Source organism: Triturus cristatus, chromosome 8, assembly GCF_964204655.1.
Source record: "Triturus cristatus chromosome 8, aTriCri1.1, whole genome shotgun sequence".
Classification (NCBI taxonomy): Eukaryota; Metazoa; Chordata; class Amphibia; order Caudata; family Salamandridae; genus Triturus; species Triturus cristatus.
The window spans coordinates 996,083,706-996,110,571 of NC_140591.1; the positions used below are offsets into that span (position 1 = coordinate 996,083,706).

Consider the following 26,866-nt stretch of genomic DNA (forward strand, 5'->3'; position numbering starts at 1 on the left):
CGTGCTTGAGGGCCAGTAAATGTTCCCACCTACCCCACAATTGCATTAGTAGGTAGACGTCTTGACAGTTTAAGCACGAACCACTAGGATAAGTGTTCCACTGCTGTGAAGATGCGGTACACTACGGCTAAAATTGTATATACATATATATGATCCTAGCGCAATAATCAAATTCCAGATTGTCAGCTCCCTACGTAGGGTTTGTTAGTTTTCTCCTCATCATACAAAATCTGTGTTGATTCTCATTCGTATATATCACTCTATGTCATACCATTAGAACCAGCCCATTGAATGTTAACCTTACACCTGACCAATCCATGCCTTTTGAAAACCAGCCAGAACTTAGCATTGTTTTTCCTTTGTTTGATAGATTTGTCATATTACTGCAAGGGATCTTGCGACCCAGAGTTTAACTACGGATGCTCGTGCGTGCACTCTGGGCCGTACTGTTCCCCAGAAATTAGTAAGTGATATGTTAGTGCCGGAACAGACATTTGATATCTCAGTATGACTGAGTAGCTTGTAATCTGATCTTGTGTCTTCTCTGACTTCAGGAGCTCTGTTGAGCCCACTCTCCTTGACTGCACAGTCTGATTGTTCGTGCTGTTGGCCAGATTAGGTAACCACTACATTTTAGTATGAGCATTCACAACCTGCCAATTTGAAACCTCCCCCTAATATGGAGTATCCAATTGCTTTCAGGTGCTCCTTTCACACAGTCCTGATGAAGACCTCACTCTAAGGCTTGAATCACCTTGAACATCCTAGAGCTTGAAACGTTGACTACTACTATTATACAACCCCCACCGACTGAAATTCATTATCAGTGTCTTCTAATGCTATGTGTTTTTACAGAAACAATTGACCTGTGTTAGGCTGGATAGGTCTCACTATGTGAATTTGAGATATATATATGTCCCATTACCTCTCCCTTGTCCACTACCCTCACTCACTCACTTTGATCCTGAACACCATTCCTTTCCCAACAATAGAGCACCTTTTTTCAAGAATACTTTTTTCAAAAATATGTTTATGATTCTAAATGCGAGAGCAACTGCGTTGCCTAAACTAAAGTGATTAATACTTTGAAAATAAATTACCCCGTTGATACTTAAGATAAACTTAAGGTGATGGTTACAAAGCAGAGTGTGGGACAATCAGCCCATTGCTGCACTGCAACCAAACTCCAACCCTTGTTGCTCTTCTCCCTGAGACCATGGCACCACAGCATTTCTTGGCTGGAAGATATCCCCCAGCAATGGGCTTTACCACCAGGCCCATGTGCACCCTTCAGAACAATCAATATTTCAATGGTGTTGCAAGCATGAGAGCTAAACCTCCTGGCCAGGAGTCAAAATATTGCTAATCTGAATGATTTCAAGCTCAGATAGATATGGAGTTTGGCGGACTATCAGTTCAGGTCCTCTTAATTACCTTACCAAGGTTCTGCCTTCTCTATCAACTCTCAGTTGGCTTTTAGTCCTGCATCACTTTCCTGAGCTTAGGCAACGGCCCATACAATGAGCAGCTCCAAAGCTCCCTTATATTTTTTAACATTAGGGAAGAGATAAATTCACTCTTGAAAAGTTTGAGATAAATTCCCTCTTGAAAAGTTTGGGATCCACTGTTAATGAAAATTAGATTTCTGTACCAAAATGCTGAGATTGTCTTTGCCAATCAGCATGCCTAAAATGCAGCAACTAACTATTGTTTTCCATATTGTAGCCTTACTGGCTGACTCAAGAAGGAAACACTGTTTATTTGCCTGTGATGAGTGAGATAAAAGGGACATGTGCTAATTATCCTGTTGCCCTTATGTTATGATATTGAGCAGCTGTGGAAGGTACTTGTCTTCATTAGGTGCCCTCTCCTTTGCGTCTGGCTCAAAATTGCAGAGCAGACAATAAACAGTGGTTCACGGACGCTGCAGATATATTTAACACATACTGAAGATGCAACAAAGAAGAACGAAGGTGTGAGACAATGCGAAAATCTCATCTTAGGCAGGCCTACATGGTATGACTGGGATGATTTTGCATACATCTATGACCTATCTTAAAACGTTGGAACCATGTTTCACTATGAATCACACTGGGGTGCTGTTCCACTGCCCTGGGTTAAGTGCATCTGACAATAAAGCATGTAAAAGAAATAAAGCATATATAGGAAACTGAAGCAGGCAATTGCTATGTGACCAAGTTCACATTCATGATTAGAGACAGTGGCAAATGTACACATGTGAGCAGTGATACTTTAAATGTATAAGAATAGAATAAGACTCACTTGTGGCTCCTTGACTACTACTTTCTTGGACAGCAGGAGCAGGTTCTGAAATACAGAAGTAATGTGGTTAAGCCACAGAGGGTAAAGGATGGCACCTTCAATCAAAAGCATAAATGGTTCCTGAATGTATTACCATATGTGAGCAGCACTAACTATTTTAAAATTGAGGCCTACATCACGCAGTATTAAAATAAACAGTTTCTCAAAGAATATCTCGATTTCAGTGTATGTTAATCACATTGTGTTAATACAGTTATACATTTTTAAAAAAACCTATCAACACTATGTCAGAGTCCCTGGAAGCTTAGGACATGCCTTCATTCCTGCCAAAGACAGTGGCTTTGAGAAGATACAGCTTGTCCCACCTTCGAAAATCACTATAGCACATCAACTAGGCAATCCCACCTTGTGCAGCTTGGGACGTCTCTGCTTTCCTTAGCCACAAACATTACTGCGTTCCAAAAAGAGAAGATCATGGAACAAACCACAATATTGTACTCCATGGACATCATTTAACTGTCCTTATTTAGGTCTGTGTGAAAAATGTGTTACATTTGTGTAATCTCACCAAATTCTCAAAATTCCGAGGTTTATTAAATGTTTTAGTTTCTTTTACAGAAGCCAAGAGACACCCTGAAGTACCTTCCCCACCACAGCTTGGTCTATGTGCAACCAAACCTGTTGGACATGGCCCTTCATAGAGGATTTTCCTAAAACGTTTTGCTGATTCTCTGTGCATGGCCTTAGGACTTTGGGCGCATTCCCACTGTACTGCAGTGGGAAAGTGCACATGCCCCTCCTACACATGCCAGGACGGACGCTCGCATAATTGGTTTAGGTGCTGTACCTATGAGTGCCCTGGAAAAACGGTGCACCATATACCCGGGGCTAAAAGTGGGATGAGGCACTGAGTGTGCCACCCACCCGATTGGCCTGTCAAACATGTAACACACCTGCTAATGCAGGCCTGTGGGGACGCACTGGCGCTTGCGCTTAGGTTTGTATTGGGTTTTCTCATAAAGTGCACATATCACCCCAACAGGGGTCTCTCTGCGCTATATTAACTCCAAAGTTGTATAAACCCCGACTGGAAGAGTGCCAAAACACTAAAAACTAAAACAGCCAGGTCTTTAGAGATTTTTTTAATTGTTTAAAATCAGTGCATGGGTGCAATTGCAAAGGAAACAGATTCCAGTGCTGGGGGCTAAATGTGAGAATGAGCGCCCACCATACCTGGTGATACGAATATGCCTGGGACATAGTAAGAGTTTCCCACTCGATCTTAGCAGTGCAGTTTACCCTACAGATAGGACGGCCCACTTTCATACAAAGCTTTATGGACAAAGCAGAGGAGTTTGAACACGGCCCATTTTTTTATAGGCAGCCAGTGAAGGGTTCTGAGAATGGGTACTGAGGGCGAGTGAGGCGTAAGATGGCTAATTAACCGTGCCGCAGGGTTTTCAACCACCGTGAGTTTGGAAAACAGTCCTTCGTTCATGGCAACCATTAAAGCATTCCCATAGTTAAGGCGATTAATTATGAGGGCCTGGACTAGGGATTTCCTAGTCCGCAACAATAGCCACCGGAAGACCTTCCTGAGGAGAAGCATGACTCCAAAACAGTTTCCCACAATAGCATTCACATGTTTCCTCTTAGAGAGGTTTTCATCAACCAGAATTCCTAAATTACTTGCTGACATTCTAGGGGTAGGAGCCGGGCCCATATTCTGCAGCCACCAGTTCTCTGACCACACGGAGTGGGCTTTTCCAAAGTGCACAAGCTCAGTTTTGCTTGTCTTTAGCTTGACTGCATCCATGAGGCAATCTTATCCATCCAATTACATAATCTTTCTTTGGTACAGTCCAGATTAGTTCCCATTGTGATGACAACTTGGGTGTCATCTGCATGAGAGATGACCTCAAACCCAAATGACTTTATCACTTGGCCCAATGGGGTCAGATATGTTGAAAAGTGTGTGACTCAAAGGAGACGTTTGCAGCAGCTCCCTGTTTAAGGCATGGTATGAGCGCAAAAGGACTTTAGCTGTATCGCAAGGGAGTGCTCACTCAAGACATTTCTCAGCCACCTTAAAGGCTTCTCCCAAACACCTATCTACTCTTTAAATCAGGAATGAATGGGAGATAGCGTCGAAAGCTGCAGAAAGATCTAATAGCACCAGCATCGCTCACTGATTTCCACTTTTGCTAGACTTTTCCAGGCTAAAGGAGAGGTTAACTAGCTCAGTGAGGGACAGGAGGAGTGCTGACGCCACCATGTAGGGAGGTGCTAAGTCCTCTTGTGGTCCCGACTTACTCTATTTAGCAGCATATTGATTTAGTCTGGGGACACTATATGAAACTCCTCCAAGAGAGCAGGACGAGATGTTTCTGTGGGGGTAAAAACTACCATAGTTGCCTGCGTAGTCTCTTTTACAAAAGAACTGTAAATTCGGACAATTTTATCATATAAATAATTGGCGAGCTCCTGAGTAAGGACCTGAGAGACTTCGACAGGTTCAGCTCAGGCTACAGGATTAGTAAATTCCTAAAGTATCTTGTACAATTCTTTAGCAGAATTACCCGCTTTGTTAATTCTCCTCACTATGTGGACCTTCCGTGCTGTTCTTCAAATGTTGTGGTAAATTCTCAAAGCCCTTTTATAAATTAGTTTGTCTTCAAGAGATTTTGAGGTCCTCTGTTTGCGTTCCAATTTCCTGCACACAAATGTTTCCTTCTTTAAACAGTCCGTATACTATGGGGCCAACCTGGGCTTTGAGTGAGAAAGTTTTCATTTAATGGGGACAATTTTATCAATTGCTTGAAAAATGGCACTCTCAAGCACTGCTAAGACCACATTCATGTCCGTCTGATCAGATAGAGAAGGGGGAAGAAAATGAGTTGTAAAGGTGGAAAGCACCACTTTCCTCCAAGCTGTGAATGACCTCCGTGTGTCTGTCCTGACATTGTGGGGCCTTCCCATACCAAGTTAAAAGAGAGATTAGAGGTTAGGCATTTCTAACTCATTGGCCAACTTGGAGCAGGCCTTCCACCACTAATGGAGCCACTGGTAGGTGAAAGTCAGGATAGGTACACATGGTGTTCTATGCCCAGGTAGTGAATAACCCCCATGTGGGTTTTCCCTACCGAGGAGGTCAGCTCTGCCCATGGGAAAACATCAGGGTTTTACTGATTCTCTTTTATTGGCCTTAGTGCCTGGGGAACTTTCCCACTGTAAATTCAGTGAGGAAATGTGAGCACCCTTCCTTCAGATGAAGGAAGTGTTTCTGAAAAGGTGCTTCTAAACATAGGTCTGGTCTGCCATTGCAGGCCTGGGCGTGTAAGCACTTGCACCCAAATATGTGTTCAGCCTGCCATTGCAGGCTGGTGTGTGCGCACCAGTGGTGTTTTCAAACATGTGTCAAGCCTGCCATGCAGGTCTGTGTGTGCAAAATTGCACTTATGCTCAGGCTGACCTTTCTAAACCAATGGCCAATTCTGAGGGGACAATGCATTACCATTAGAGCATCCCTAGGGTAAGTCCTGAGGAGTGAAGCATGTGGTGGGGGGAAAGGCAGGGTGGGTACACAGGTGTGTACTCTACCCAGGTAGTGAAGAATGCCCATGTGTGTTTTAACTACTTATGAGGTTTGCTCTTCCCATACGTTAAGATAGGGGAAAGGGTGAAATTACTTCAGGCTTTAATAATGCATTGCAGTGGAGCAGCGTCATCAAGTTTCCTATCATTGAATTCGTAATGATAAACCCTCTCCTGTGGTAAAGGTGGTTTTATTATTAAGAGCTTAGAAATGCCTCTGCTAGAAAGTGGTTATTTCTCTGCTCTAAAACGTTGTGTGCCTTTCAGCTTGATTCCAATCTACACTAGAGGCTGGGGGAGCACATCTGTGAATTTCCCAGTGATAGCTATAAACCATGGCCATGCAACTGGAATGACAGACCTCTGCCATTTGACGGCCTAAGTGGCTAGATTGGAGGGAGAGGTTTTAACACTGGGAGCCAGTTCAAGGCCCCACTAAATGTTAAGATCTACATTTCACTGTCTCATGAATAACAGGACTGGAAATTAGGGGAGGCATCTATGGTTTAAAGGGAAACCCTCTGAACCAACGACTTCAAAAGCACACTGCAGTATAACGACTTGTGCCATATTTCAACAGGGTAAAGATACACTTGTGGGGATGTGGGACCAAAGAACCTGGATATGTGTGGTGCACACTGCCAGAGGAATCTGTTGTGTAGAAGGAGGATTAGTGACATTGAAAGGGACCATGTGCCTTTCCTGAATAGTGGCTGGCCTAGGCTGACTACCTGCTGCTGTTTGGCACCCTGAAGTGTGTTCCCTGTTCTCTTGTGGAGTTCTCTGGGACATCAAAGACCTCCGGTGAGAGACCCACACCATTTACCTGTGATACCTGGAGAGCGGGCCCACTTAATTGTCCACATTGTCTGCTGGATTCCCAAATGGTAGCGAGGCATGAGCTTGCAACCAAGAAATATGCCTGGAGACCAGACTGCTTTGTGCAGAGCCCCAAAAATACTGACCGCATCTAAGAAGAGGGGCCTCTGCCTCATGGGGACCTCAAAACGCAGAAGCATCTTGTTGGTGCTTAGCGGATTCACTGGTTGCGGGATCCAGCGTGCCCCGCTTCCTCAATCATGCTGCATCTCTCTTGTGCGACACACCGACTGCATGCTCATTACATGTGGTGTCCTATTCACAGTTTGCGACCCTCGGAGATGAGGGCATGTCTATAGTAGTGCCTCATTCTACCTTGTTATACATTGCTATACTTGTGCCTGTCTGTGTGATTGGAATTTCCTTGTGTGACCCGTAACAAGGTGAAACAGGCTTTATGCCTCATTTTCAGGGAGGTACGGAAGTTTGTGACTCTTCATTTACTGGGACTGGTACCGTCTGGTGCAACTCGTACCAAAGTGCACTGGATGTGGTGCCTCACTTCCAGGGAGGTACTTAATTGACAACTCTTCGTTGTGTGTGATCAGAACAGTCTGGTGTGACTTGGAGCACCAGATATTGTGTGAGGATTGCATGGGTGAGACTCTGAACAATGTGTGTCTGGCCAGGGTAACTCCATCCGAGAGGCCCCCCATGTTCAATGCTCCATTCCCCATTCATTGATTGTTCCTTTTGGGTTCCCAGTACGGCGGACCAACTGCCCTTGCTCTACCTAGCCCCTGACGACATTGTGTACCAGGTAGTTTTGTCAGGGTGGTGAGAGTGATTGACTGGGCTGAAGGAACACTTCCAAAAAGCTATTGGAAGGGTGTCAAGAGACTGTGTGCACACCTCTTGTGATTTGAAGAACTGGGCTGTTGCCGGAAGGTCCCTTGTAGATACCTTTAGAGTGACCAACTATTGCCCTCAGCCCGCTTCTGCTCCGCATCCTGTGGTTGAAGTTCCAGAGTGTTGGCCAGACCACCATTTGACGACTGCCTCCTAATTTGTTCTGCTACATACCCCCAGCTTCTTCAATGGTTTGTGCACCATTAGTACCAATGTAACACCCACATTTAGCAATAAGTAACAGGTTACCATTCCAAGTTTGGAAAGGGCCTTCCACCACACTGTAACACTTTTTGCTGCATTTTTGGTAACGTTTGAGCATTTAAAGCTAGAAACAAGGTTTTTTTGTTCAAATCTGTAGATTATGTAGCAGATGATGGATTATGTGGCAAATGCGGAAAATGTCTAATTATGCAAAAATCGGTGCAGCTGAACAGTCACATAATTCCAGTGGCCCTGCTAATACCTCCGACAAGGCCCAGAAGTGCTCCTCAGTGGTTCCTTCTTTTTTGAGTCTCATTGAGTTCATAGTTTAGCTTCTATGGAAACGAGGAAAACTACACCTGAGGTTATCAATCCACAGCACAGACTACCATATCAAATAATTACTCTCCATAACACATAATCACACTCTACATAATTCCTATACACGAAATACCACATACTTTCTATCCACATAATATCACTGCACAAAATACCACATAATTCCACTACATACAACGTACATCCACTCCACTTTAGTAAAAAATGTTTACATTTACAACGCCAATAGCCCTAACTTTCGCAAATGCGAGACCTATTACATTGCAAATGCTTCTTTAACTAGCAGTCGTGTTTGCAGAGTGGTGGACAAAGGCGGCTGGGCCTCCAACCAGCGCTCACGAATTCCGCTGCATAGCACTTACAGGAGGTACCAGGAGGGCTTCTTGGCCCCCAAAGACCCTCAGGAGTAAAGTGGACTTTATCCCCCAACTAGGAGTGTGCCAGGAGACGCATTTGCAGAGTGGTGGGGAAGAGGCCGAGGCCTCCAAAGGCCTCTTAGCAATCCCACTGTGAGGGACTTACTGGAGGTAACAGGAGGGGTAGTTGGCCCCCAAGCATAGTTAAAAACAGCTCTGGGAGCTGTTGGCTCCCGCTCTGGCATGAAACTGGACAAAAGACATGGCAGTAGCCTCCCTCCTGTCCATACCCTACCCTGGGAGGGTACCCTGAATTGTCCCAACCCTTTCCTGAGGGTACTTAAGGGCTTACCTATGGGTGGGTACCTAGATTCATCTTGGGTCAAGATTCAGTTCAGACACCACTTCTTCTACTTCGTTTGGGCCTGACTTTGTCCCCCTTTCAGTCTGCTGCATCGTCTGTGACTGTGTACCATTCAGGAACCTTCCCAGGCCTGTGGGCATCAAACATACCTGAAGGAATCTCCCTTGAAGTGAAGAAGTCACTTCCCTGCATTCGCAGGCACCGCAACTAAGCTGACCAGTCTGCTGATCCTGAGCTCCTCCGAAATGTTCTGCAACACAGGTGGTGGTTCTCCACAGCTCTTGAGGCCTGCCATCTCACCAAGTTTGAGGACAGTATGCCTCGTGAGAGGCGCAGGAATCGAACTCCTGTGCACCGTATCGACTTGCAGTTGCAAACGCTTGTTGGCTTTCTTCCACCAAGAACTTCAGGCTCCAAGTAGTCCAACCTCAAGCACCTCAAGTGACCAAAGTCTTCATCCACATCGTTTGCACAGTGGCCTGCATCTTTTGGTGAGCTGCTGGAGGTCCTCTTGTAACTCCAGTGCCTCCGGCCTGTGGGTCCTGTTGAGAGTTACCTTTGTTTCTTTTGGGCTCTGCTGATTGCTCAAGGTCTGCCCTGACTCCCCTGCTTGTGGTGAGTCCCCTGGACCTTGCTGGTCCCGACAATGTACCTTCTTCAACTTCTGCATTGGTTGACATTGCCAAGGCTTGTTGGTGCTCCCGCCGGACACTGACTCCACAGCACTCGACACCCTATGTGGGACACCTTGTGCACAGCTCCTGGACTTCCTCAGCATCGCCTGGTCCTCACAGCTGCAGAATCAATGTCCTCTTCAATTCTCCTGCAACTCCCAATATTGGTGGGCATTCGTCTTCCAGATCTCCAGGTAACGTCCGAGTGATATAGACTCTGTCCCCCCTGCTTGCAAGTACCTCTCAACTAGAATCCACCTTCGGATTGCACCGTACATTTTCTCTTTATTCAGCAGTGGCACTTTCCTGAAGTCCTCCATTGAGTTCGTCTGTGGTTTACGACACCACTTCACACCTATGCAACCGGCTTTCCTTGTGTAGGTAACGTGGGTACTAGGGTGTCCATGGGTGGGGTGGCTCTCCAGCCTTCTGTCTTCCACTGGGTTTCATCAGGGTCCAGTGGGAAGGGTCCTTAATCTTTAAAACTCCAACAGCGACTTACACGTTGATTTGTACGGCGCACGCGGTCATGTTCCCACACTAAACACGCTCTCTGTGGGGTTCCTAGTCACTCACCCTGTGTGGTTCTTGGGTCCCCAGCACTTCTACGTCCTTTCAACATTGTCTGTTGTTCTTATACCACTTTCTTAGTATGTGGTTTGTTCCCCCCCGGGGACCACTGTGTATCTTGTGCTATTTACTTGATTTCTATGCAAAATATTGTGTGCGCTGTGCATATCTCTGGGTAAGAGAAACATGTATGTGTTAGAGAGTATTATGTAAAAAATATGTATTTTTATAAATACCTTGTGTGATTGTTTTTCACTTAATATATACATGTAAGATTGTGTTCTGGTAAAACAAGCTGCTTTACACTCCTTCTGGACTAAGCCTGAAGACTGCTCTCCACAGCTACCACTTAGAGAGTGCTCTATGGTTGTCTAAGACCTCCTAAATCAACATAAGAGATGTCTGGACTGGTGCAGGGTGTCCACTTACATAAGTGTACATCATATACCAGGCCAGATTCTCATAGTTTGTGTTTCCACATTATTGATGACCCTGGTGTGGGTTATGTGATTTCCAATTGTGATTAATGTTAGTGTAATGCCTACGAAATGAAGCGGTGTAAGGATGTGGCTTGCGATTGCAGTGCCCACTTCTCAATCAGGTAGAGGTAAAGAGATAGGGGTTCATTTATCAAGTTTTTACACAATGCAGCGTAGCAAGCCATCCTGCACATTCCTCTGACGCACAAACTGTTGCCTAGCTCCAAAACAGCCACCCTTGCACCATGGTGCAAGGGTGTGTGTGTTTTAGGCAGGATTGTTTTTGAGCAAGAAGGGACACCTTCCTGCACAAAAACAATCCCCAATCACCATAAGGGTTGTCTGGACTGGTGCAGGGTGTCCACTTACATAAGTGTACATCATATCCCAGGGAAGATTCTCACAGTTTGTGTTTCCACATTATTAAAAAGTAAGAAATGCACCCTGGTGCAGGTCATCTGCTTTCTAATTGGGATTAAGGTTAGTGTAATGCCTACGAAAGGGACACCTTCCTGCACAAAAACAATCCTCTGACGCTTTTTCCTCTTTCTATGTGTGTCGCAGAATATTTCTCATTGTTTCGCCTGCCATGGGAAGATGTAGCAGTTTGCATTCCCAAGCACTGGCAAATATTAATGTGCACATAGCATATTCTCAACCCTGTCTGCATTACAGCCTGGTTAGAGAATATGCGCAGGATCACATTCCCTGGCTGAGCGCCGAACCACAGCGCTCAGACGAATCACAACGCTGCATTGCTGCATTGTGATTGGCCATGGTGAGCCTGGGAGCCCGGGTGCTTCCTGTTTGCACTAGAGAAACCAAGAAGAGGACAGAGAGGACAAAGGAGAGGTGGCGGCCAGCCAGCCGGCATGCCGACAGGTATGTAAGTGAATTGCCCCCTTCCCCTCTTCTCTCCTCGCCACCCCACTGCTGCTTCCCAGGAGTAGTCACCACTGTTCCCAGGTCTTCCACTAACGATAAACCTGGTAAGGTGCCAACATCCATGGGTGGATACGTGGGAACACCCAGGCTCCACCCATGGAATGACTCCCTGGGGCAGAGTAAGTGGTAGTGATAGTGACCTGCCTTGTTTTACTCCTCATGCACCAAGCCACGCAGGGCCACGCAAGGTGGCCTTGCGTGGCTTGGTGAGTGTCAGTCTAGGTTTTGTGTTGCCCTTGCACAACCGTACATGGCCGCACTGGTAGATATTCTGCATAGTTTGAGTCAAATGTGCACACAGACAATATGTAGTTCTAATTTTCATAGCCTTATATATTGTATTGGAGCTCATATAGTCCTTCTGGCAAAGTGGCAACACCCCGATCCCCTGCCCTATCCCCTGCGGGAAACTGACTGCTCCTGATTACACTGTGAGCCATAATAAGAACTGTTATTACTGCATATATCCAGAAGAGACTTTAAAGACCAATGCTCTTAAGCAATCTCCACTGTACCGAATCAGTATCTAAAATATGCTCTGCTGATGTACTTATCGAAATACCAATAAACAAAAGTGTTAAAAATACATTGTATTAGAGCAGCTCACATGGATAAAAAAGTTATAATCGATATCGCAGATATTGCAGCGCCTACATACTGAGAATTTAAGATAATAGGGAAAGAAATTTCTCAAAACCAGGATCGACAGTATTTGGTGGGGATATAATCTGTGCGCTTCATGATTAAGGCATGGCAGGCCGATCAACAGTTCCTGTACATAGATATACTACCTAATTGATGGTTTAGAAATAAAATCTTAAGGTTTCGAATATGAATTAATCCTGTTAAGAGAACAAAGAGATAAAAGGGGCTGTGATGGATCCTGAAGGGAAATGTACCTGCTACCTAGGCATAAAATGTGATATTTTGCATATACTTTTAGACTGCTTAAACGTCCTTGATGCATGGAAATTGTTTCTATGTCCAGTTTTTTTAAAATAAGAAATTCAAATTCAAATTTAGCTTTTTTCAATTTTAGTCATTTAAAATCACAAAAGCATACATATTCATAAAAAATGGATAAAAGCATTTGATGAAATATATTAGTTAAAATACATTATCTGTCATAAAGTGCAAAAAGTGCTTTCAAGTATAGGTGAGTTAGCCTGCAGAGTAATGCATTCCAGGCTTTGATCATAGTAAACATTATGCATTTACACTTTTTCTAGCTCTCAGTGTATTTTTTAGAAAACCAGACATGTCACATACAGATAATACACTGTCTAAAAATGTAAATATAAAAATGCTGGTTTGCATTGTCTCCAACCTGTCTGTTTTAGCAAGGGGAGAATCCATCTTGTTCTTTCTCTTGCATAAAATTTACAGAACAGTGTCACTTCAATAGTAGATTGTGGTGACACACTTATCACAGGGGCAAGGAGAAAGCTCTCTAGTCCAATCGGTTATTCCTGGATAACTAACCAGACGATGAAAAGTGTTAAACCTAAAACGAGTTAAAAGATATCTATCATATCCCTCAGTGCAGCATATGAGATACGGTTAGATGCCATACGTAGTCAAAGACAAATAGTGTTGTACTGCAGTCCCCTTATTCATCTCCTGGGTGGCTCTGAGTGACTCTAAATGGGACAAACAAGTTATTTTGAGCTCCTTCCTAGGGATATAACTCATTTTCTCTGGGGTAAAATAATAACCTGAATGCCCTATGTCACTCAGAAATGTTTTAACATAATTCAGCCACGTTACCTTATTAGCATGGTCACAATTCATAGAATCCCTTGTTATCTGTCTATTTAGACCTGTGCTGCTAGTGGTTCATATGCGATGCCACAACAGGACAGGTTGCATTTTTATAATATCTGAGACATAAGGGATACCCAGCTCACTGTGGCATTTAAAAACCGGGGAGTTTGCTGGTACAGCTAAAATGAACCGTAAAAAGGCATTTTCTACACGTTGGATCATAGAGACAGCATAAAAGCCCCAAACTCCCACTCCATATATCGCAATGCTTATGCATTTAGCTTGAAAAATTTTGAGAAGAATACCAGGGGGCCTTTTTCCCATTTTCTTGGTAAAATTAACGAGAGCAGCAGTTGACTTCATAAATAATAGACTCCTACTTTTCACCGCTGGGCCCCAGGAGCCCGTATTTGCAAATAAAACACCCAGATAAGAAAAAGTGTTAGTAGAGTCTACCCTTTTGTCCCCCATATGGAGGCTATTACATTTACTTCATCCACTCCCACAGGTCATGATAAATGTTTTTTTAGCATTTAATTTCAGTCCCAGCTTATCCATAAAACATGAATATGAAATGAGTGCTTTCCGCAAACCTAGTTGCGTGTGGGCCATAATTACCGCATCATCAGCATAGAGGAGGGAAACTACTGGCCTTTTGTTGACATACGAGGGGGTCCTGCGCCGTTCCTTCAGGCTCCTGCTCTAATGCGTTAGTATATAGAGTAAAGAGGAACGGCGCAAGCACACAGCTTTATCGCACCCCCCTATCCACGGTGAATGGTGCGGTACATTCTCCGTTAGAGCCGTAGCGCACCTTGGCGGTATTAAAAATCGCACACAGGCAGCTGACTTGTAAGCTGAAATGCACTCCCTGGACATAGCATGTGCAATAGAAAAGTTTATGCTAGAAGATAGAAAAGTGTTCAAGAGTCTAAAGAATTAGAAATTTGAAACATTCGTTTTTTATGATGAACTGTATGAAAACTGATTTTTTAAGGAACTAGGATTTTATGTAATTTTACATCTATTTTATATTTAATAAGATGGTACTTACATAAGATCAAAAAAGTTTTATGTGGAAGGGCCAATGGTCTAAATAATCAATTTCTAATGATTGACTGGCATTTTGACCCAGTCCAGAGGAGCCTTCCCCTTTCACTTGGTGCTGCTGGTTGACAGGGTTGTATTATTTACGCCTCCAATGGATTGCTTGTAAGGATGTATATATGAAGTATTTCATAAGTACAGGCCTCTCTACTGAATCCTCAGTGATCATTCCCCCCCCCACTTTCCCCTTGAGTCTGCTCCTGCTGGATCCCTCCCCTGCTCTCTTCCCCTTATGTGGTACTCCTCAGCATCCCTCCTTATCATTCGTCCTTCCTTCCCTTCACTCTTTACCCTGGGTGCTCCTTGTCCCTCCCGCTAGCTACCTTCTCTTGCTCCACCCTCCCAATCTTCCCTCTTTACCCTTTGGGGTCCTTGTTTGTCCACCGCCAACCCTACTTGTTACTTCCTCACTCATTTCCCTGCGTCGTTCTCGTGCACCCACTAACCAGCTCTTGCTGTTCCTTACAGTAGTACTTCCTTCCTTTCTTTATAAATAAAGCTCCCTCGCCATCCAATCTTTATTTTGCATAGAAACAAGACGGCACTGTCTGTACTGACGGCAAGTGAACCTTCAATATGGACAGTCTATAAGTTCTAAAAATCTCTCTGGCTTTAAACTGCTTAAACTGCATGTGGGAGCACGGCTCGGTACAGTACGTGCAGGCAGCGAGCGACTGCACTCAACGTGCACGTAACTGCTTGCGCCTTTCTCATGCAGATGACTTCATCCAGGGCCCACTTTCTCTTGAGGGTTGGATCCGGATGGTTATAGTTTGAGGTATGTGACATCGCATTTATGATCATTAGCGGGGACGATCGCCCGCTTACTTGATTAACTAAAGCCACAGGCAGAACAATTTATTTTGTGTAATTTATTTTAAGGTAGTTAAAGTGGATCACAAACATTGCGTTATGAATTGCACTTTTTACAGCCCTTCAGGGGCTATACCATCATTATTAGGAGTATGTTTAACCTCTTGGTCTTTTATAATTTACCTCTTTTAAGGGCATTCTTTACTCACTGTAAATGTTTACGTTGCCACCACATGCACGACCAGTTACTTTGTGAAACTGAGCATTATTCCATTGCATGAGTGCCGTATTTATTTATTGATTTTCTCATCTTAGGTGCGCATTGAGGGCCAGTAAATGTTCCCACCTACCCCACAATCGCATTAGTAGGTGGACGTCTTGACAGTTTAAGAACGACCCACTAGGATAAATGCTCCACTGCTGGAAGATGCGCTACACTATGGCAAAAATTGTATATACATATTAATGATCCGAGCGCAATATTCAAATTCCAGATTGTCAGCTCCCTACGTAGGGTTTGTTAGTTTTCTCCTCATCATACAGAATCTGTGTTGATTCTCCTTCGCATATCTCATTCTATGTCATACCATTAGAACCAGCCCATTGAATTTGTTCACCTTACACCTGACTAATCCATGCCTTTTGGAAACCAGCCAGAATTTAGCATTGTTTTTCCTTTGTTTGATAGATTTGTCATATAACTGCAAGGGATCTTGCGACCCACAGTTTAACTACGAATGCTCGTGCGTGCACTCTTGGCCGTACAGTTCCCCAGAAATTAGTAAGTGATATGTTAGTGCCGGTATAGATATTTGATGTCTCAGTATGACTGAGTAGCTCGTAATCTGATCTTGTGTCTTCTCTGACTTTAGGAGCTCTGTTGAGCCCACTCTCCTTGACTGCACAGCCTGATTGTACGTGCTGTTGGCCAGATTAGGTAACCACTACCTTTTAGTATGAGCATTCACAACCTGACAGTTTGAAACCCCCCCTAATATGGAGTATCCAATTGCTTTCAGGTGCTCCTTTCACACAGTCCTGATGAAGACCCCACTCTAAGGCTTGAATCACCTTGAACATCCTAGGGGTCGAAACGTTGACTACTACTATTACACAACCCCCAACGACTGAAATTCATTTTATAAACAAATCCTGTGCACACGTAACAGTCAGGTAATATAAACACAGAGAGAACAACACAATTCAAACAAATATGAAGAAAATTTTGTTTTTAATTCAAGATGAGTTCATCAAGACAAAAGGCGCCAGCCGACACGTGTTTCGTCAATAGTAAAACAACTTCAGGGCTGGGAAACAATATAATAAGTATCAATAATAAGGCAAGGAAAAGGGGGTGATAAGATATTCAGGAAAAGGGTGACAAAAACATAAACATAAATGTATAAAAAAGGGAGCAGATCACACATGTAACTAAATAATGAAGGTGGAGCAAAAGGGTAACACAAAGGAAAAGCAAAATGAAAAGGGAAGTTGAAAAAGGGGGGGGGGGTTTAAAGGTTCACAGACAAAGAGAAAGAAAAAGGCAAATGGCTGGTAAGTGCTAAGCAATATGCACAAGGCGATAAAAAGGCGTTTAAGTGTCAAAAACAGTCTAAACAAAATGAGTCGGTGGAGCCCACAACTATGGCGATAAAACAGACAATGTGTGTTCAAAACAATGGTATGATGCATAAGTACACAATGGAAACAGAAAAAAAAAAAAAAAACGCAAAACCGCATAAACGAGAAATGATTATGAGAGAAATTACAACATTCGTGTCAAAGGAAACATATTGCCACAAAGTGAGATAACGCAAGCGTGATCGGCAATAACTCAAATAAGATTGCAACAACTTTGAAACACCGGGGCATTAGAAAAAAAGGTGTGAGGGTGAATTGCACTGAGTAGAGAGAAATCAAAATGACGAGCGAAATATCAGGGAAAGAACTAATGAGTAGAAAGTGCATTTACAAACATGCAACTAAGGCTGGGCAAAAAAACGACTCTTGGTAAACTAACCATACAAAATAAACGTGAAGACAGCTAGAAGTGTCTTCTAATGCTTTGTGTTTTTACTGAAACAATTGACCTGTGTTAGGCCGGATAGGTCTCACTATGTGAATTTGTATATGTGTCCCATTACCTCTCCCTTGTCCACTACCCGCACTCACTCACTTTGATCCTGAACACCCTTACCCTCCTTTCCCAACACTAGAGCACCTTTTTTCAAAAATTATTTTTTCAAAAATATGTTTATGATTCTAGATGCGAGAGCAACTGCGTTGCCTAAACTAAAGTGATTGTCAGTCAGTCAATCCACTTTATTCGATTATTTAAAATCCTAAAAGTACAAGACACAATATACATTAAACACTATCATATTAACAATAAATACATATGAGCGATATTAAAAAAAATAAAAACAACAACATCATTAATATAATTAATCAGAAAGCACTTAACGCTTTGAAAATAAATTGCATTCACTGCAGACTATGCCTAATTTGCGTTGTGAATGCTGCTATTTCTTTCGTATTGAAAAATTGTTTCTACTGTGACCAATTGTTTATTGTAATGCAATTTTGACCCGGGTCTGGCAGCATTTCGCGTAACCCCATTGATACTTGAGAGAAACTGCATGTGTAAGAACATTAAATACAGACCTACTGGATTTGCAGAAGCTTGTTGCCCTTGGATGTCATTGTGCCTCATCATCCTCAAACAGGTGATGGTTACAATGCAGAGTGTGGGACAATCAGCCCATTGCTGCACTGCAATCAAACTCCAACCCTTGTTGCTCTTCTCCCTGAGACCATGGCACCACAGCAGTTCTTGGCTGGAAGATATCCCCCAGCAATGAATGGGCTCTACCACCAGGCCCATGTGCACCCTCCAGAAGAATCAATATATCAATGGTGTTGTAAGCAGGAGTGCTAAACCACCTGGCCAGGAGTCAAAATATTGCTTGTCTGGATGATTTCAAGCTCAGATAGATATAGAGTTTGGCCGACTATCAGGTCAGGTCCTCTTAGTTACCTTACCAAGATGCTGTCTTCTCTATCAACTCTCAGTTGGCTTTTAGTCCTGCATCACTTTCCTAAGTTTAGGCAACGGCCCATACAAAGAGCAGCTCCAAAGCTCTCTTATATTTTTTAACATTAGGGAAGAGATAAATTCCCTCTTGAAAAGTGTGGGATCCACTGTTAATGAAAATTAGAATTCTGAATCAAAATGCTGAGATTCTCTTTGCCAATCAGCATGCCTAAAATGCAGCCACTAACTATTGTTTTCCATATTGTAGTTTTACTGGCTGAGACAAGAAGGAAACACTGTTTATTTACTTGTGATGAGTGAGATTGTAGTGAGGTTAGGGGACTCACAGCGTACATTGCTAAGTTAGCATAAGTTAGTATAAGCTTGGCTGCCATGTTGCCGCTTTTGCACACGTTTCTACATGACTTTGTTTTTGCAAATCCTGCTGCTTGTGCTCGCTCACATGGGAACTGTCTACCTTTCATGTTTCTTGCTGTACTTTTTGGTCTTCGTCTGCACAGCGTGTTCAAGGTCTAAAAACAATGTGCTCTGTTAATCTGTTTTGGTCAGTGCCACGCGTGTTAGACATAATGCTACCAAAGCTGTACTACTGAAAATCGAGTGGTTTTAATATGGCATTGCAGGCATGTTAGGCACTTGAAGAAAACCTTTCCAAAGAGAAGAGCTCTGTGTGTCCAGAGATGTAAATCTTTGCATCTAAACCTAGAGGTATGGGGTCTCCCTGACAAAGCCCAGAGGTCTTCTATAATTATTATGAACTAGTTCCTAGCATGGGAGGGTGGCAAGGCACAATAGGCCTTTCTTTCCACTAGCTTTATAAAATGATATCCCGTTCATATTTTATGGAATTGTAACAATGCTCACTATATTGAGTTTATGCATTTTGCTGCTAGTAGTGGCTCGTGTACTGCATTATAGAGCACATTAGTTAAAATAAACATTTTAAACTATACTGTGGCTCAGATTACTTATGTTGTAGACAAGTATGAGTGAGTTGGCGAAAGAGTGTTCTTGCACCCGCGATTACTGAGAGAGTCTGAGTTACATGTTCTAGGATGTCTTCTCACTGGTAGCTTTGCTGTAGTACGGAGAAAGAATGAGACACTATAGCTCGTCGGATTGGGGTTCCGGGCACTAAGGTGGGCTGTTAGTACACCACTATACACCGAGGTCCTGGTTTCTTGCGCGTAGTTCTGTATATGTGCAGAATCCCTGCAACATGGCGGCCACCGTTTGGTCTGGCTCTTGTCTGCGAGAACTGTAGTAGTACTTGTGCTTGTCCACAATCCCCTCGCTTCTGTTTCCTGAAACAGATGTGACGGTGTTACCTCCCATATTGATATTTTTATCGTTTTTTTGCAAATTGATATTATTAAAAGGTGTTTACTCTTAATTGTTAATCCATTATTGCGGTGCCACGCATTAGGCTGTTATACTTCGTTGTCTTCATGGCTGACGTAGGTATTCCGGCGCAGCACTCCGTCGACATTTGACAGCATATGGGGTGCCTGACACGGGTGTCGATCTTATCTGTGTGGTGGAAGCTGATCACGGGTCACTTTTCTGGCAGTGTATGGTGACGATGATTTGTTCCATACTTACACTCTTTCGGAGCTTCCTCAGAATTATCGGCCATATACCAATATTAAAATTCCGCTCACGACATGGCAACACCATATTTGGTTTAATGGCGCCTCCCACATAAAGTGACTCCGATCCGTTTGGGCCCTTTATCTATCAATGGGTCCACTTGGCCGGTTTTAGCTGGAACACCCCACACCCACGTTATCTAACAGTTAGGGTAGACGAGCTCCGCGTGATGCACACCTCTTTAGTACGGGTGAATAGAGATGTTGTTGTACGATACGTTATGCGCAAGATCCAGGTGGGACCACCTGGGGTTGGCCTTGGCCCTAGTCCCAGAGCCTGAAAGGCCACGCAAATTGCCAAAAATTATTGCCCAGGCTTATAAGACCATTGGACGCAATAGTTTGTGTGTTAAGCCTTTTGCCAAATCACCGGCTCAACAGCAAACACAACAGAAGTCTCAGTCTGAGGAAGACGAGCGTCCGACCTTTCTTAAAAAGAATTGGAGAACTAAGAAACAGGGAAGCAACAACAGAAACAGGGGTCCCGTGCCGCGTCACTGACACCCGAGTCTTCTGAGCGCAGGTTTCAGGTTCCTGCGCAGCGTTCTCCTCATTGTTTACAGGAAACATCAGGCTCGCAAGTCGGTGGAGGGGAACGCCAGGATCGCGGCAGAGGTCAAGGTGCACCCCAAGGACATGATCAACCTCATCAGTGAGCAACCTCGTCAGATTGACGGAAAGGGGAAACAAGGCGATTTTCCTCATCAGCGACCACAGTTTCAGGGAAAAAAAGTTGCAGCGTTAACAGCTAGATATGCCACAGACGGTGAGGACCCGGCTCCACAATTTAACTTCAGACAACAGAGTGAGGACGAGCTCTGAGACTGATAGGGGTGTCCGCGAGACCCCACGGAAAAGCCTATGAAATCGGCATTGGCTTAGTTAGACTGTCGGTCAAGCTTTCAAGGAAACCCAGGACGGGTATGTCAACAACCTAGCACCCTCTGACATCCGGTTAACTGCTGTCAAACTATTGATGCCCTTTAAGAGAACCTGCAGGGCAAAGTGATAGTCCCTACATACCGCCTTGCGGACAGCCACTGACCTCCAGAGCGCATACCCCAGCCAAGCCTCTCTATATTGAACGCTGACAACGTTGATCTCTACTTGGGCAGCAGTCCAGGGTGCATAACCATCACACCACCACTGCCGTGAGGGGAACGACTGCTGCAGCAGGACTCTGCCCTTACCAGCCGTGAGGGGAACAGCCTCTTGAACTACCCTTCCCAGCAATCCCTGCTGTGTCGCCCGGAACAACGCTGTGTAGCGCGCCCGGAGGTGCGTTAAAATCGCTGCAAGCATCACACTGCACGGGACGCTAACAACGTTGATCTCTACTTGGGCAGCAGTCCCGGGGGCATAACCATCACACCACCACCGCTGTGAGGGGAACGGCTGCAGCAATAGGACTTCGCCATTACCGACTGTGAGGGGAACGGCCTCTTGAACTACCCTTCTCTGCAATCCCTGCCATGTCGCCCATATTGACGCTGTGTAGCGCGCCCAGGCAGACCGGAAGAGACTGGACTGGGCCACGGCCCTAACGTTTGTCCCGTGAAAGGTACTGTGACTTTGACTTTAGCAAGTATCATCAGAACTAGCAGGGAGCTTTGTTATTTTATGTGACGTTACAATTTATTAAGCCTATTATAAACTACTACTCAAACACGTTGCCACATATAGATATTAAACATATCTGACAATTAAAAGGATACTCCATCGAAGGTCGATACCGCTAGTGACCCAGGTAACCACAACCATGGGGAAGAGAAAAACATTGAGCACATCCAACAAGAAGCAGCCCAAACTAGGGAACCAGCCATGTCAGACCCTGCTTAGTTATTCAACAGGAGCAGTGGGGGCCATATAGCGTCAGATAACTACTGTAGAAGAGGCAATCAAGCCAGGACACATAGGCTATGGGTGAAACAGCTATAGCACAAACACTAAGCGAGGGAGATGTCCCACCCATCGTGGCTCCTAGGCATACACAAGCTGAGAAAGGGTGCATTATAAATACATCTAATAATATATCAGGCAGTGACCTTGAGATCGACACACAACCGCCTGCCAAGTGGGCTAGGAACCCAGACACTACAACACATGTCATAGGGGAAGTGGACTAAACAGATAGGGAGACACCACTTAAAAACCATAAAAAGACGAATAAAAAGGATAAAATACCCCCTAAGCAGCACTTAGTGAAAGGGGAAAAATTGACAGAGAGCGCTAACGCCCACACACAGAATGAAGTGATAAAGCTTAAAACCAAAGTAGATGTCCTAGATATCTTCCTTAGGGAAAGTTTAAATAATCTGACACACAGAATTGGTTCCATTGAGGAGCTGCTGTCAAAGTGCCTAGGCAACCTACAGTTACCCAGTAACGGGATAAACATAGCGCAAACTAGCACTCGGGATGATCCTTTAAACAACCGACGGAGCCTAAATATCCAGCCTGTCATCGGCAGCCACGATCAATTACAGCCGGTTTCTGATAACTCTGTCCGACCTATCACTAATGTAAAGCTTATACCATCTCCATCCACCATCCCTATAGTCCCAGTTATATCTAAGGCCCCTAATGTTGTAAGACATGGGAAAGAAAACATGGTGGAGAGTAATTTAACATGCTTGGACCTATCAGCAGCGGCGACCCCATATTAACTAATGTCTCTACTTTACAACAAGAGGTAGATGAGTCATGGGAGACGCTTAGGAATAAGTCAATGCATTGGCTTGGGGGAAGGACTGGCCCTACCGAGAGGTTATTTGTTGAATTTAAGATGGCCAGGAGAGTAAGCTGGGTGGGCAGGGGATGGAAAAGCTCACCAGGTGACTGTGTAGTGTTGACTTTTAAAACTTCCTCCTTGGTAGAACTGATATTGAGTAGAATGGGAAGCCAACCTAATTTAGGGATCGGCACTAATGTAGTTCTATTAGGTTATTTTTTTTACAGGCCAACATTCGATATTAGACCCACTAATGGAGCACCTAAGCGCCACAGGCAATGGACGAATGTTCCAACACACAATCGTTTTGATGTATTAGCTAATCTTGAGGCAGTGGATTGACAGCAAATGATAGCCTTGGGGCAGCGCGATTCGATAGTCATAGATGAGTCAATCCCTAGTGTGGGGCATAGGTTGCCTTTGTCCACTAATGACAACACTTACCATTATCATGACGATGGGACAGCGGATGTGGAGGCTGCTACCGACATAGCATTGAATATGATGGCCTTGTCTATCTTACCCCCCCACTATACAATCTGCTCAAACTTCATCAACATAGGCTGAAGGTGGATCACTGACAAAATATCGAAGGTCAAAAAATCGACCTACAAAAATATCGGAGCAAGAATATCGATGTCAAGAATATCTACATCCTATCAACAACATAGTAAGTACAAAAATATCGAGAAAAATATATAGATGTCAAAAATATCGTTATTAAAAATATCCTTTTTTTTAGTTAAAAATAATATGTAAAATGAACTAAATACTTATAAATAAAATAAACATAGTTAAAAATATTTTATAATGTTTAAAATTAATAAGTAATATATATAATTTAATAAAACATTAATTAAACATATACATATAATATATAATATATATATACTTACTTAATAATCAGTTTTAATAATTATTTTAATAACCTATACATTATTTAAAAAGATTATAAATTACCAATACATCTATACACATAAAACAATAACATAAATAACACTTAAATAATTATGTATAAAAAATTAAAAAAATTAAATTTACTTTTAATATTTTAAAAACTAATTATATACATTAGCTAAAATAATACAAAAAATAGCAAATAGCGGAGGGAATAAAACCACTATTCCAACTAAAAAAAAACAACATTAAGGAAAATGTTGGATAGCATAGTGCTTAAAATTACTATTCCCACTCCAGGGAGTGCAACAGTAGGGAAAGTGTTGGGTAGCCTAGGGGTATAAATTACTATTCCCACTCCAGGGAGTGCAACAGTAAGGAAAGTGTAAGATAGTGTAGGGGTAAAAATAACTATTCCCACTCCAAACAGTGCAACAGTAGGGAAAGTGTTGGATAGCGTAGGGGTTAAAAATTACTATTCCTACTCCAGGGAGTGCAACAGTAAGGAAAGTGTTGGATAGCGTAGGGGTAAAAATTACTATTCCCACTCAAAAGAGTGCAACAGTAGAGAAAGTGTTGGACAGCGTAGGGGTAAAAATTACTACTTCAACTCCAGAGAGGGCAACAGTAGGGAAAGTGTTGGATAGCGTAGGGGTAAAAATTACTATTCCAAATCCAAACAGTGCAACAGTAGGGAAAGTTTTGGATAGCGTAGGGGTAAAAATTACTATTCCAATTCCAGAGAGTGCAACAGTAGGGAAAGTGTTGGATAGAGTAGAAGTTAAAAATAACATACTTATAAATAAAATATTTTTTTTAAATAATGAATGATTTAATTATTAAATAACTCTAAATTATTTACAAATACCAATAAATAATTATTAAAAACATAATTACCAATGAATAATTAATTAACAATAAATTAATGATCAATACCAATAAATGATAATTAAGATACATTAATTACCAAATAAAAAATATTGAACAATAACATATTTTTCATTAAAAAAAAACATATTAATTATTAGAAAGTAATTACCAATTCAAAAATATAGCACAGGTAAATATTTTTTATACCAAAAAACAACAATTATTAAACATTAGTTACCAATTAATAATTACTTATTAATATATTAATTAAAATATCAATAAATATTTAATAATATTTAATTACCAATTAATGATTAATCAACGATAAATTATTTTCAGAGCCAAAAAATTAAAATTTGAAATAATTACCAATTAATAATTAATGTCCAATAAATTAATTATCAATGCCCAACAATAAATTTTATAATTACTTAATTAGATTTAGATACATAACAATAATATAAATATCGATATTAGTAACATCGATATTAGTAACATCGATATATTTGATATCGATATTACTAACTTCGATATTACTTACATCGAAATAAAAAAAATCGATATTACTTACCTTAGGGTCGATATTTTGTCCATCGATATTCTTAACATCGATATTCTGTCCCTTCGATATTATCAACTCGATATTAGTGTGGGTCGATATTTAATTTTCGATATTTTGACTGCCTACCGCTGAAGGTAGGGGGAAAAATCAACGCCCAGGTAGGGACAACAACAACCAGTTCCGGTATTGGAACGTGGCAGGATTAAACTCTAAAGCTATGAATACCTTGTGGCTCGATTTTATTAGGAAGTTTGAAATTTTTAGCCCGCAGGAGACCTGGGCGGTAAAGCCAATTCATATCACAGGCTAAAAAACTTTCCACACCCCAGCAGTCCCATCATTATTTGGTAGAGCCAAAGGTGGATTATGTACTTATGTCTCGAACCTTCTGAATATAGGAAAGATAGTTCTAAATGTGTCAGATCATCACTATCAGATTATTAGTATGTACATTGATAAAGATTTCTGTATTGTGTTAACAAATTTTTATAATAATGTGGCACCTGAACTGTTTGAGGGAACCATGAGACGTTTGAGCGGGGAACTGTACAATTTACAAGCTTGCTCTTCTAAAGAAGTTTGTGTTATCTGGGGGGGATTTTAACTCTCATACATGTCAACATGCTGACAAGGGGATCCGCAGCATAGTTTATGAAAAGGGCCCAAGTATCCCCCACTTCTCCCACACACGGCAAAGAGATCTCTTAAATGACACTATGGGCCCCATTAGTATGGCGGGCGGACAAAGTCCGCCCGCCATACCCTCGGGAAACAAGACCACCCGCTGAGGGTGTGGCGGTCCTGCCCTCCCAATTAGCATGCACCTGCCACACTGGCGGACGCATGGTGTATCTTCAACATTGTGGCGTGCGGTGCAGAGAGTACCGCCCGCCGCAATGCCAAAAAGGCAGGTTGTGCATGTCAATGCACAACGTGACAGGTACCACGTGGTGCCTGCCACGTTGTACATTGAAATGCATGGGGGCACCATAGGTACCCCCCCCATGTGCACCCCCCACCCCCCAGAATCCCTTGGGGCCCGTAAAACCGCCTGCCTTTAACACCGCCACAGAAAGGCAGGTCCCCGGATGCATTGTAATATGGGTGTCAGTGTCTACCAGACACTGCCACCATATAAAATGCTTTTCTGCCCAGTAGGCAAGCCGGCGGATGGTCTTCCCATCCGCCGGGGTCCCCCCCGCCATGGTCCCCCCTGCCATGGTAATGTGGCGTGGGGGGAATTTGTAAGCGGTGGTGATTTTTGGCAGGCAGATCACCACCGCCATACGAGCGGTGGCGATCCACCCGCTATACTAATGACCCCCTATGTTTGAACTTGATATGGGCTTTGCTAACAATTTATACTCCCCTATGGTCCCCTTTTATCCGACGTTCAATGGCCGAGGTACTTTCACAATAATAGATTTTGTTTTAATTTCATGTAAATATTCTACCCACATCAAGAATTTTAGGACACACGAGATTGCATTAAGCGATCATTTTCCTATTAGTATGGAAATGAAGGTGAATGATAATTTTAAAATGACCAGTGGCAACTCTACATATTCTGTGGAAAATATTAACCTGACTAGACAAAACGGTTATGCCCTTAATTGGGCAAAAGTGGACCCAGGGTCCTTCATGGGGAAAGTTGTGAAATGATGCACTAAAGAGCTTTTAATTTGCTTAAATGAATATTTATCGCACCAAGAAATTGTAATACATTTTTGAGCCATTTCTAACTTTGTCAGCGACACCCTATAATTAAAAGGTAGAAAGAATAGAAATACTAAACAAGGGTGGTTCGATAATAAGTGCACAAAGGCCCATACTAATCTTAAAAATGCACTTCATGTTAATATGAAAGATCAAGAAAATATTA

The 26,866-nt window shown here is 42.9% G+C and overlaps 1 protein-coding gene across 1 annotated transcript in view; it reads right to left on the reverse strand.

Annotated features, from left to right (window-relative positions):
- The window catches only part of LOC146805332 (cilium assembly protein DZIP1-like), a 1,720,714-nt gene that overhangs the window by 805,868 nt on the left and 887,980 nt on the right, over positions 1–26,866 (reverse strand). Inside the window, exon 12 of the mRNA XM_085622543.1 lies at positions 2,284–2,328. Coding sequence (XP_085478669.1) covers positions 2,284–2,328 — 45 coding nt within the window. The remainder of the gene's footprint in view (positions 1–2,283; positions 2,329–26,866) is intronic.